Raw genomic sequence first — 13,441 nt, 5'->3', positions numbered from 1 at the left:
AGGGAATCGAGACACTACTGCAGGGGCCGGGAACCTACGGCTCACGAGCAAGATATGGCTCTTTTCATAGGTACTTATGGCTCGGTGATAAAATATATTTAGCAAGTTACTTCTATAGTGTTCCAATCCTGATCATCTAGTGCACATGCAGCTAACCTAGCGCTAATAGAATTGATTGTTCGGTCCAGTATACAAAAAGTAACGGTTTCCACAACAGTTTACAAGTTTAAGGTCAAGGTGTCACACTAACAGATCTCGTTTTGGCTGTACATCGCAAAAATTATTTTACATGGAAGCTCATTTATCAATTTAGGTTCACTGTGGAGACACTTTACGATGAATACCCACAGAAGAAAAAGTAAACACCCAGAAACGCCTGCCAAGCACACAGAGCACTTCTCTCTGCCTAGTGCCGTCTGCACGAAAGGTAAATACGTCAGTATTTTGTGACTCTGCTTGCACGTCTCTTTGAAACCATTACTTATAATAAAAATGTCGGTCATAATGAGCCTCAATCATCTCAAGTTATTGCAGGAAGGAGAGAAGTTTAAAGTGATGGATGTTTTGATATGGGAGAGAGGTTTTGGCATTATAATTATTTCATAAATCTAATCAATTCATCAAATGTCACATAGCGAAATAAAATGCGCCTAAAAGTTGGATTTTGTCTGGAGGTAGGGTTTGGTGGTTTTGCTGAAATATATGATATGGCTATCTAAAAAATATATACAGTATATACAATATTTTGCTTTTATGGCTATTTTGGTCAAAAATATATTTGTTAGGTTTACAGCAATTAGGTTAACTAGACCACTGTTTCTCAACTGGTGGGTTGGGACCCACAAGCAGGCCGTGGACCCGTTTTGAGTGGGTTGTAGGCCTACGCCGTGGCAAAATAAAGAAGAAAAAAATGGAACAGGCAATTACAGTACATAGTGAATGGCAATAATGCTCTGTTTGATCGCTTCTTTTTCTTCAGTCAATCAGTGTTGTGTCAGTTGAGTTTATGAGGGACCAAAACTGTTTTTTTTTTTGTTTGTTTTTTTTTTGTTTGTTTTGTTTCCCTTTTCTGCCCATATTAGAGAGTCCCAAGAAAGTTCAAATAATAAGGGGAAGGAGAAGTAGAAAACAGTGAAACAATGATCGATTGGAAAAATAAAAAAATGTGAAACACGAAAATATTGTAAACGGTTTCTGCCATTGAAGTACTGCTCAAATGTACAGGAAATTGTTTTAAAATGTTATATTACTAGCTTTTTTACCAGTATATTGATTTTTATTAACTACACAATTAAGTACTTATCATTGTTTAGGTACTGCTGTAGTACGGGCTGTCCAGAGATTGCAAACATATGGTGGCTTTAATTAATATCAACTATATCTTCTGCTTTAGTGCAAGCACTTTAGGCCCCTTAGCGGCTGCTGACGTCCTCTGATGTTTTCCGATCGAACCACGCTCCAATTTAAAGCCCGTAAAAAAGAGTGATTATGTTTCGGTGAAACGAGTCATTGGAGAGATGACAACTGGCTGTTGTTTCTCATTACTTCCAAAAGATGTGTGTAAATAATTTTAATTGTTTATTCAAAATAAATAATAGGGGTTAAAGCAAGAATCACTGGTTTAAATGCTAGGACTTATGGTTTTTACCGATATGGAATGATTGCATACCTATAAACTAAAAGGATTTTGTTGCGTTTTATATAAATTTTTGCTAAGATATTTCGGATTCCAAAAAAAATGTTTTCATTTACCTATTATTTTTGGCCTACTGTGCAGATTGCCTTGCTCTTAAACATGCAGTGCCTTTAACAAACAACTTTATGAAATCACTGCTGTTCTTTTAGATACGACATTGTTTCTTGACTTCTGAAGTTTAGAAATTTTTCAGAAAGTGGGCCAGGTTAAGTAAGCTAAGAATGTGTGAGGGCTGACTCTTCAGGCTAGCATTCTTCAAACAGTCTTTACTAAATTCACCCTCTGTTTGCGATGCTTGGCGATAAGCGTCGCAACCTTGAAGCATTTTCATTTGATTTGCACATACATACATATATATATATATATATATATATATATCTAATCTCATCTCATTAGCTTCACCGCTTATCTTCAGTAGGGTCGCCGAGGTGCTGGAGCCCATCTCAGCAGTCATCGGGCAGTGGGCACCCTGAACTGGTTGCCAGCCAATCACAGGGCATATATATATATATATAAATATATATATATATATATATATATATATATATATATATATATATATATATATATATATATATATATATATATATATATATATATATATATATATATATATATATATATATATTTCAGTGCAGCAAACTCTGTCCAGAAGTTCAGTGAGGATCGCTGAATGATTTAATGTTGATCTAAATGACTAACAATGAAAAATGGAATCCATCCATCTGTGTGTAATCAAGTCTCTGTATAAATGCACCTGCACTGTGATAGTCTCAGAGGTCTGTTTAAAGCGCAAAAAGCATCATGAAGAACGAGGAACACACCAGGCAGGTCCGAGATACTGCTGTGGAGAAGTTTGAAGCTGGATTTGGATACAAAAAAAATCCCAAGCTTTAATCATCCCAAGGAACACTGTGCAAGCAATAATATAGAAATAGAAGGAGTATCAGACCACTTCAAATCGACCAAGATCGGGCCGTCCCCCTAAACTTTCAGCTCATACAAGGAGAAAACTGATCAGAGATGCAGCAAAGAGGCCCATGACCACTCTGGATGAACTGCAGAGGTCTACAGCTGTCCATAGGACAACAATCAGTCGTATACTGCACAAATCTGGCCTCTATGAAAGAGTGGCAAGAAGGAAGCCATTTCTTAAAGATATCCATAAAAAGTGTTGTTTAAAGTTTGCCACAAGCCACTTGGGAGACACACCCAACATGTGGTAGAAGGTGCTCTGGTCAGATGAGACCAAAATTGAACTTTTTGGCAACAATGCAAGACGTTATGTTTGGCGTAAAAGCAGCACAGCTCATCACTTTCAACACATTATCCCCACAGTCAACATGGCGGTGGCAGCATCATGGTTTGGGCCTGCTTTTCTTCAGCAGAGACAGGGAAGATGGTTCAAATTGATGGGAAATAGGATGGAGCCAAATCCAAGACCATTTTGGAAGAAAACCCTGATGGAGTCAGCAAAAGACCTGAGATACTGGGACGGAGATTTGTCTTTCAACAAGACAATGATCCAAAACATAAAGCAAAAGCTACAATGGAACGGTTCACCAAAAAAACATATCAAGGTGTTAGAATGGCCAAGTCAACGTCCAGACCTCAATCCAATTGAGAATCTTTGGAAAGAACTGAAAACTGCTGTTCACAAACGCTTTCCATTCAACCTCACTGGACTCGAGCTGTTTTGCAAGGAGGAATGGGCAAAAATATCAGTTTCTTGATGTGCAAAACTGATAAAGACATACCCCAAGCGACTTGCAGCTGTAATTGCGGCCAAAGTTGGCGCTACAAATTATTAACTCAATGGGACTGAATAATTTTGCACATTCACTTTTTTTGTTTTTTAACTGTTAAAATAGTTTAAAATATCCAATAAAGTGTGTTCCACTTATTGTTGATTCTTCACAAGAAATTACAGCTTTATATCTTTATGTTTGAACTCTGAAATGTGGCAAAAGGTCACAAGGTTCAAGGGGGCCAAATACTTTCGCAAGCCACTCTACATACACAAAAAAATATATATTTAAAAAAAAAACTTTCATGAAGTATAGCGGGCCTACTTTTATCTGTTAAGCAAGTACCAGAGCCTATAAATTGGGTTTGTTCTTAAGTAATAAAAAATAGATAAATCAATGCATAAATAAATACATAAACGTTTCTGATTTACGGGTTTTGGGTAAGTTTTTGTAACGTGACCCCCACGAATAATGAGGGATTACTGTACTAATTATTTGCTCATGAGGAAGTAACGGGGAAATATATTCAACAACTTATTTGGTTTGTTTAAGCGCTTTTTAATTGCACATCAAAACTATTAAAGGTATTGTCCAGAATTTGAAACTGTTCTACTTCCTGACGCCATTTTTTGCCTGAAATCATCATTACAGCCTCTGCCAAGGTGTTTGTGTGGCGCAGGCTCAGAATTCCAACAGGGGGCGGCGTGAAATAAACGTATTCGAATGCATAAAAGTATACCCGTCAAATCCACTGCCATTTAGTAATTATAAAAATACGCCAATAATCTTTAACAATATGTGCGATTTTACGTCAGTGTTTCTCTTGGTTTTACCAGGTGACTTATTTTGTTGTTGACGATGTAAAATACTAAATACTATTTGTGTTGTCTGGTTATAAAAAGGCTGTACTTATGTTTTGTCAAAAGTGTAAAGATTGTTTTTCTTGGTTTTACAAGGACAAGGAATTAAAAGTAGATAAATAATAATAATAATAATAATAATAATAATAAGTAAATATAAAAGCAGACTTTTTCAAGGCGGCTGTTACAGCGGAGAAGGGTTACACACACACATACAGACACACACACACACACACACACACAGACACACACACACACACACACACACAGACACACACAGACACACACACACAGACACACACACACACAGACACACACACACACACACACACACACACATATATATACACACACACACACACACACACACACACATACACACATACACGCTGGTTAAAAAAATTAAAAAAAAATTATTTCCCAAATAAAATTATATAAGATAAAAATGATTATGTGAAGGCACAGACTAACCATGTGAGGGAAGGGACCTGAGCAGGGGTCATCCACAATGATATATATATATATATATATATATATATATATATATATATATGTGTGTGTGTGTGTGTGTGTGTGTGTAAACCAAGCAATTTAAAATTGGTACATTCCTTCATAGTCTGAAAGCAATGTGCTGTACAATACTGTAATTGTACTTCTTTGACAAGGACTACAACTAAGCGGAACTATGTTTTCTATTTGTTTCGACACGAAATTTAATACAACAAGCATTTTGGGTATGTTTTTGTTATTGAATGTATTTAACCAGCTGAAGACTTTTTAAATTGCATCTAGATTTTTAACAAGTAACTAAAACACCATGTTGAAGGTGTTAGGTGCATTTGGATTATCTTTTTCAAAATCTCCCAAATCGACATTGCAATGTTTCTCGACTGTATGTCAGAACGAGGAATCTATTCGGAAGTTCATTTCGGAGAACACGGAGATAGTTGAAGATCAGAACCTGACGCCAGAGATCAAACTTAGACTTTTTACTCCTCAATGTAGATTCTGGTTTGAAAGACCAGAACTTTGGCCTTTCGATGACCCTTATTGGGCCATTTATTGGCCAGGAGGGCAAGCACTTTCAAGGTAAGCATTTGTTTTATTCCATTGTTGTCTTGTGTAGGCACGAAAATCTCACCTTTAGAGAATATTTACCGCTTTGAAGTAAAAAATAGGTGACCTATTTGAATTTTATTGACCCTTTGTACGTGACGTTACGTGGCCTCCCCTGGCAGAATGAGAACCATGACGGACAGCAGGATGCACCGCAGCGGATAACACTTGAATGGGTATCTGAGTTGTAACAAATATCCATAACGACGACTAAAGAATATAAGCACTGCTTTTAACGATTCTGATTTATTTATGTGCGGTGGACAAGGTTCAAAGCAGGATTCGAAATTGTATCTCTTTTGATGAAGACAGAAGACGGCGATGTTTATCTGCAAATCAAACGGAGCGACTCGCAGCCTCAAATTATCCCAGAGTTGCATTTTTACAGGGTACCTTTGATGCATTTACGAGAAATTTTATGTTACGTCGATATGAGTCACGTCAAAGACACCCAATATAAGAAGTTAGCTAGTGCTAACTAGCTATGTTAGTGTCTTACCATTGTCATTTCTTACTCCTTAAACAAGCTGCTTTTATTGCTATTTACCTGCGATTCAAAACCGTACTCTTTATCCCATGTATTGAAAACTGCTCTACCGTACTATGCCGAGCATGCTCAAAAGGGATTTCTATACAATGTGTAAATGCCTTATGCTATACTGTTATTTTACATTCCCCTAAAAATTGGATACATAGTCGTTTTAGTAACATTCACACTAGGGGGACATTTCACGCAGGGCTGCATTTGTCAGAAAAGCAAAGTACCGTAACGTGTACTAGCTATGAAAAACTGGTAAGCATCCATTCTAAGCTTTTAGATCAGCACTGTTTTATGGGGATACTCAATTTACAATATAGTGGTACAGATCATGTGGGCTGAAGTCAGATCGACTGGCAGATTTGGTTAGATGTGTGAATATGTCAGGAGGAAGACTGTATGTATGGGTCGGTAGCTAGCCCTGCTAATGCTCCTCAGATTCTCTATATACCACTTTTTGTGCTTTTCGACAAGGTGAGCCACCTCATCCGGCAGCTGCACAATATTGTTTGACTAGTCATTGGTGTTGAATAGTATTGCTTTTTTGTTGTTGTTACAGACTGTATTGGGGGAAAAAACTACATTACAAATAGAGCGTTTCGCAAATTATTCAAATTAGTCATCTGACTCCATTAACCAAACATCACCTTCATTCTCCCAACAATGCATGCTCTTTTCTTAATGGAAAAAATAATGGCAAGAGACCGGTTTCCACACGGGGGCAGATTTATTTTCTTAAAGTATTTAACTAGGTAAATTCCATCATATTTAGCCGAATTATTGTCGTATTAGTCTAATTAGTCTTCGTCGAGCCTCCCTCTCACAATCGATCTCCCATCTCTTTTGAAGTTCTGTCTTCTGAAGTTCTTTTCACAAGCTGGGGTGTTGGCTCCTCCCCCATGGGCGGGCCAGGAACTCCCCACGTTGCAGCCTTCCCACGTGGCCTCCACCTAGTCGCCACCTCCTCTGGACCTGTGCGTCACGAAGGCCCTACCCATGGGGTGTTCTGACTCCTCCCATGGGGCGGGTCAGGTGCGAGCTTCACCACCTCCTCGCCGAAAAAGCGCCGCCCTCTAAAGAAAAGCACATTCACAATATTATATTTCAATATGACGTTTAACAGCAAACACAATGTGAGGTTTGAACAACCATCTTAACAGCCAAGCATATTCACAATTCCGTCATGTCCGGCAACACGACGTTTTAACATTTTTTCTGACATTTTTAACATCTTTGTTAGTGTCAATAGATCTGTCCAGGCCCAAAGTTTTTTTCGTCTGATGCATCTGCAATGAAATATGTGTAAACCATGCGGGTAAAAGTGTGTGACGTGCATTAGATTTTATCTCATTGTCACACCATTTTCATTCATGGTACCAGGGCTAATGTTAGAAAATGGAGGAAAGTCAGCCTGCTTTAGGGGCCGGTCACACAGACATTTGCGGCTGAATCACGGCTAAAATTTTGCGTTTTTTTTTTTGCCCGTGGTTGCCCGTGATGGAAAATGCGCAAAATTGGCCAACCCGCTGTTCATCGGTGGTATGCCCGCAAAACACGCCGGCGACTGTTCCGCTTCCTCATCGCGTCATTTCTGCGTCATTTTCTCGTGTGGACAACGGGTATAAAAGCTCCCGAGCCGGTGTTAAGCCCAAATCCGACTCCTACGCAAAACCCACAACCCCCCCCACCCCCACCCCTCGCGTGAACGCGCATTCTGCTGCGATCGCTTTTGACTTTTTCATCCGCGTTAACAAACGCATTTTGTAGAATACGATCGCACTTTATTGTTTAAATAAACGCGTTATATAGACTAGGATCTCCCAATTGTTATAATTAGCTCACTTTATTGTTTTAATAAGCGTTTTATATAGAATATGATCGCTTTTGTTGGAAGCGCAGCAGAATGCGCGTTTACGCGAGGGGGGGGATTTACCGTTCGATTACGTTCACAACAAAAACGAAGACGGAATGGTTTAAGTTGTATTACATTCCCAACAAATGCAAGACGAAGTGGTTTTGGTTATATGTTCGCCATTACATTCCCTAAAAGTGAGATAAAACGAGGTAAAAGTGGGGATGCGAATCTCGACAGGGATGCATTTCTCGGGTAACACCGGGCTGTAGAAATCATAACCGCTCAAGACACAGTCCAGTGAAGATCAAGATTTCAAGCTATGGCATAATTTTTATTTTATTATCTTGAAAAGAAATGTCAAGAAATAAAAATGGATTAAGACGAGGTCACTACGCTGACGGGGATCCATGTTCACCCCCTTGACGTCTCGAGCACAACTGAGTGTGCTCGGCAAATCGCGCTGTATATACGCGGAGAAAGGCGTTTGACTGTCACACGCGTAACACGCTAATTTCACGTAATAACACCGCGATACAGGCGCAGAACACGCTATTACCATGCTCCACCAACGATTACCCGCTGAAATTTCCCGTCCTACCCATGTGTAACCACGCCCTGGCCGCGGCCAGAGCACGTCGTTCCGCGTCATTTCTGCGTCATTACCTCGTGTTGACCACGTGTGCGGCACGCGGTTTAACATGTGCTCAAACTTTTGAGCAGCTCAAAAGTTTTGCGCGCGGCCAACCACGTGAAAATTTCCGACCGCGAGTAAAGCACTGCTCTATCTCGTCTATATGGCGGTCTCAAAACGTCCAACAGCGCCCAACGGCATCAGCTTCACAGCCAGAAATTTCTGGCCGTGGTTCAGCCTCAATACGCTCGTGAAAGGCTGTGTACCCGCGCTCTGAAGAATTGAGCAGCGCAAAACTTTTTCGCGCTGCCACCCGTGCGCGTATTTCCGACCTCGTATTAAGCACCGCTGTATCTCGTCTTAATGGCGAACTCAATGCGTCCAATAGCGTCCGCCTCAAAGGCAGAAATTTCTGGCCGTGATTCAGCCGCAAATGTCTGTGTGACCGGCCCCTTAGTGTGTCTGATGATTACTCGGCTTTGAAGGACATGAAATAAATATGGTACATTGTAAATGTTATGTTGATATTGTGTTCATAGTTGTCAATGAATGAATCATAGCTGTATGTATTCAACGCCGTTTGTCACTTTCAATGCTTAGTTTGAGCTTAGAAAAAGTTAAAACAAATGTTTATTCAGATTCTTAATTCAAAAAAATAAAAAAATATTGTTTTCCTCCACTCCCTTCTCAACATTCTAAGCCCTGACCTGACCCATTTTAATGGCTGTGTATGCTAAAACCTCCTACTTGCAGGTATCTCCTGGACAATCCTGGGATATGTTTGGAAAAGTCCGTACTGGATCTGGGCAGCGGTTGTGGTGCTTCTGCTATTGCAGCCAAAATGTGTGGGGCCAGACGAGTGGTCGCAAATGACATTGATCCTGGTAAACACCGCTGATATTATACTGTGAAACCAAAGAACAAACCCTATTTACAGGCCTTAAGCGTTATTTTGTTTAACAAATAAACGTACTGGGGCAGCACGGCGGCGCAGTGGTTAGCGCGTGTGCGGCACAGTTCTAAGGTCTTGGGAACCTCCTGTGTGGGTTCGAATCCAGCTACCGGACTTACTGTGCGGAATTTGTATGTTCTCCCTGTGCTTGCGTGGGTTTCCTCCGGGCACTCCGGTTTCCTCCCACATTCCAAAGACATGTATTTCAGGTGGATTGGCCAGTCCAAATTGTCCCTAGGTGTGAATGAGCGAGTTGTTTGTCCCTGTGTGCCCTGTGATTGGCTGGCAACCAGTTCAGGGTGTCCCCTGCCCACTGCCCAATGATTGCCAGGATGGGCTGCAGCACCCCCGCAACCCTACTGAGGATAAGCGGTGTTTGATGAGATGAGATAAACGTACTGTACTTTAAAACCTTTTTTTTATTGAAGTGGCTCATTGTTTTTTTTTTCTTATGCTTCTCTCTCCCAAATCTTCCAGTCTGGCCCCGAGAGATTATTTTCCTAGCATGTGCCCCCCCAGCTAAAATGAGTTTGACACCGCTGCCCTAACACAATAATGTTTTATTACCATTAGAAGAGGCTAAATAAGACAATTGAGATGTTTTTTCCTTTTGAATGTTACAAAGATGTTTCTCCTTGACAGTTGCCGCACTTGCAACCTGCATGAACTTTGAGCTCAACGGTCTGGAGTCGCCGATTTGTGTGCTGGACGATTTGATTGGCTCTGATCCGGGCTGCTTTGACCTGATCCTCCTTGGCGACATGTTCTATGATGAGGCCTTGGCCTGTAGCCTGCATGCTTGGTTGGAGCGCTGCATCCGAACCCACAACAGCCGCGTTCTCATTGGAGATCCCGGCCGAGCCCAGTTTGAGGAACACGCCTTTCGAAGACTCCTGCAGAACTTGGCTCAGTTCCAGCTTCCTAAGTGCGTCCAAGAGGAGAACTATGGTCTTACCTGCAGCACTGTTTGGTGTTATGATAGCCAACCAAACTTAAACTAAACACGTATTTTCATATTTGTTTCTCTTGGTCTGTATTTGCAGGTTTGTATGTCACCACTGTGTACATTTTAAGGTTTTCTGTTATGATTCTTCATCAGCTAAACATATAAATTAACCCGGGCCGAAAACAAAAACGACTGAGGGTCAATTACACTTCCTCAATAGATTATTATTATGGCCTGCAAATGCGAGTGGACACCCTCTATTTCAAACCACAGAAAAGGTTTTTTTACACATGTTGAGCATAGCGAAACCCAGATACCATCATCTTTTTATTGTGGTAAATAGGAACCAGAACCCACCGCAATATCAACAGGACATAATAGATCGCAGCCACACAGGTGCTGTTCATTTTAGGGTCAAAGAACACACAAAAAAAGAGCTGCCACGCATGACACAAATAAGCCATCGCTCTCAGCAATATATGATCCGGGATAATGGATTTCGGTCGTAACAGTGCCGCCAAAGATGTTGGGACTGTTTTATTGCATTTCAAGCATTTGGGATTTCATTAAAATGCAGCCAATCATTTGGTTTCACTGGTCATTTGGTTTTAAAAAAAGTGAATATAATCTAATATTTCTGGGTTTAACTGCCTTTCATTAGATACATTTGAGGAGTAAAAATATTTTCTTGATTTGGGTCTCAGCTTGTTATTAGGGTGGGAATAGTCGGTCCTCAAATCAGAACAGTTGAGAAACCTTGTCTTAGACAATGTTAAAAAGTAGCATCAACAAAGTAACAACCATTGATAACTATATTGTACACCTCATTTCATCTCATTAGCTGCACCGCTCATCCTCAGTAGGGTCACGGGGGGTTCTGGAGCCCATCCCAGCAATCATCGGGCAGTGGGCAGGGGACATCCTTAACTGGTTGCCAGCCAGTCGCAGGGCACACAGGGACAGACGATTTGCCCGCTCATTCACACCTAAGGACAATTTGGACCGGCCAATCCACCTGAAATGCATGTCTTTGGAATGTGGAAGGAAACCGGAGTGCCCGGAGGAAACCCACGCAAGCACGGGGAGAACTTACAAACTCTGCACAGTAAGTCCGGTATCTGGATTTGAACCCACACAGGAGGTTCTCAAGACCTTAGGACTGTGCCGCACACGCGCTAAGCACTGCGCCGCCGTGCTGCCCTATATTGTACACATTTGGTCTAAATATGGTCTGTTAAATATTTAGACTAATCAACGGATTCATTGATTAAAATTGTTGGTATTTATCTATCAAAATGTACTATTTACCAAATTGTTCGAATTAGTTATCTGACTAACCAAACACGACCCACATTCATCCAACAATTATGCGCGCTCGTTTTTTGAGAGACAAATGACCAGAAAGATCACACGGGGGCGGATGTTTACTGTTCCTAACAGAAGACCTAAGTGTATCAACAGGAGAGCGCGTCCCCCCCAGTTGCCCCGGATCATTTATGCATCTCACAAACAAAGAAAAGACATCCCATTGGCTATGTGCTATGTGTCATCTGTAGTTAACGTTAGCTTTCTCTTATTGGTCTTCACCTCGCATGGGCTGGGCTCCGTAATCTTCGCATACCAGCGGCGCCCGACGTCTGCCCTTCTACGTCTGGCCTTCTCCGTCAGCACTCACAGGAATTCTGTTATCGGAAATACGTCTGATGCATTCCACACAGCCTAACCTTCTAATGTACCTTGAATAAAAACACAGTCAGTGAATATCTACTGCATCAAACTGAATACATGTACTTTGTAGTCAATCGTCTAAAATCCTTTATAGTCAAGTGTATAAAATCCTTTTATATGTAAAAAGTGGACAATTGGTTTCATTAAGAACAAATGCTAATAATAGATTCCTCTAGATGGCACGCTTTGTCCAAACATGCACTGGAAATGTGAACTAGCGTTTGAGTATAAACCAGGGATGTCAAACTGTGCTTGGTTCGAGGGCGGTGATCAGTAAAATTAAGTCAACTCCGATATTTTAGCTTTGTTTTTCAGTATTAGACTTTATCATTTAGCCTACAATAATATTCCACGCTAAATTTCATAATTACAGGTGACGAGATATTTTCTTAACACATTAATTCAGATGAAATAGGGAAATAAGATGTTCATGTTTGTCAATAAATGTGTTAACTGGTTTATTTCAACAGTTGAGTGAATGCAGTTTTACACTTTAACCAACACACCACGCTATACGAACTCAACACTGCCCTGTAGCATTTGGTTTGCTTTTTTTTTAATCATAACTATTGATAGAAGTTTCCCAGAGACTTGCTTTTTCTTTTGACGTACTCAAATATTTATTGCGGGCCCGATTAAATCCTTTGGCCTGTCGTTAGACACCAATGGCATAAACCACTTGCTCATCCATCCACGTTCTGCACCGCTTATCCTCAGTAGGGTCGAGGGTGGTGCTGGAGCCCATCTTAGCTATCTTCAGGCAGTGGACAGGGGACACCCTGAACTGGTTGCCAGCCAGTCGCAGGACACACAGGGACAGACAATTCGCTCGCGCATACACACCTAGGGACAATTTGGATTGGCCAAATTACCTAACATGCATGTTTTTGGAATGTGGGAGGAAACTGATGTGCCAGGAGGAAACCCACGCAAGCATGGAGAGAACGTGCAAACTCCACACAGGAAGACTTGTAGTTGGATTTTATCCCATGACCTCGGAACTGTGCCGCGGACGAGCTAAACACTCAGCCGCTGACCAACCATCCAGTTGAGGAAACATATTGACATTGCTTGAGTTTTAACAATTTGTTTTCAATTTTGCAGTTTTCAAGGGTATTTTGTAATTTGCCGTAAACTGGCTCAGTAAACTAGGAAAGATTTGTAGTATCTGGACGCTTTGACGTATAAAAATTACCCACATCATATAATATAATTTCAATCAAATTAAATAAATATTCTGTAAATTCCTGTGTATTTTTAAAAGGACAGTCTGAATAGTGCCTCTAAGTAGTACCAAAAAAATCAGTGAAATAAATTTGATATGAATATCAAGCAAAAAAAAATATTCTAATGATGCTTTTTATTTAAAAA

General features: G+C 40.6%; 1 protein-coding gene and 1 long non-coding RNA gene across 2 annotated transcripts; both read left to right on the top strand.

Moving 5' to 3' along the window:
- The first annotated feature begins 3,039 nt into the window (after nucleotides 1-3,039).
- On the top strand, nucleotides 3,040-10,926 carry etfbkmt (electron transfer flavoprotein subunit beta lysine methyltransferase). The gene is given in 5 exon segments (XM_088340703.1): nucleotides 3,040-3,059; nucleotides 5,138-5,180; nucleotides 5,182-5,393; nucleotides 9,198-9,328; nucleotides 10,039-10,926. Coding segments are annotated over 5 exon segments (765 nt in total). The 3' UTR covers nucleotides 10,398-10,926.
- LOC148363316 (uncharacterized) lies at nucleotides 5,410-7,638 on the top strand. Its single transcript, XR_015850990.1, has 3 exons — nucleotides 5,410-5,596; nucleotides 5,689-5,809; nucleotides 6,808-7,638. It is a non-coding gene; the product is annotated as an uncharacterized LOC148363316 (long non-coding RNA).
- Nucleotides 10,927-13,441: the final 2,515 nt, after the last annotated feature.

The sequence above is a fragment of the Urocampus carinirostris genome, chromosome 7 (assembly GCF_059441175.1).
Source record: "Urocampus carinirostris isolate Australia breed hairy pipefish chromosome 7, RoL_Ucar_1.0, whole genome shotgun sequence".
NCBI lineage: Eukaryota > Metazoa > Chordata > Actinopteri > Syngnathiformes > Syngnathidae > Urocampus > Urocampus carinirostris.
Note: the sequence above shows the minus strand (reverse complement) of the source record. Positions and strands in the feature narration are given on the sequence as shown.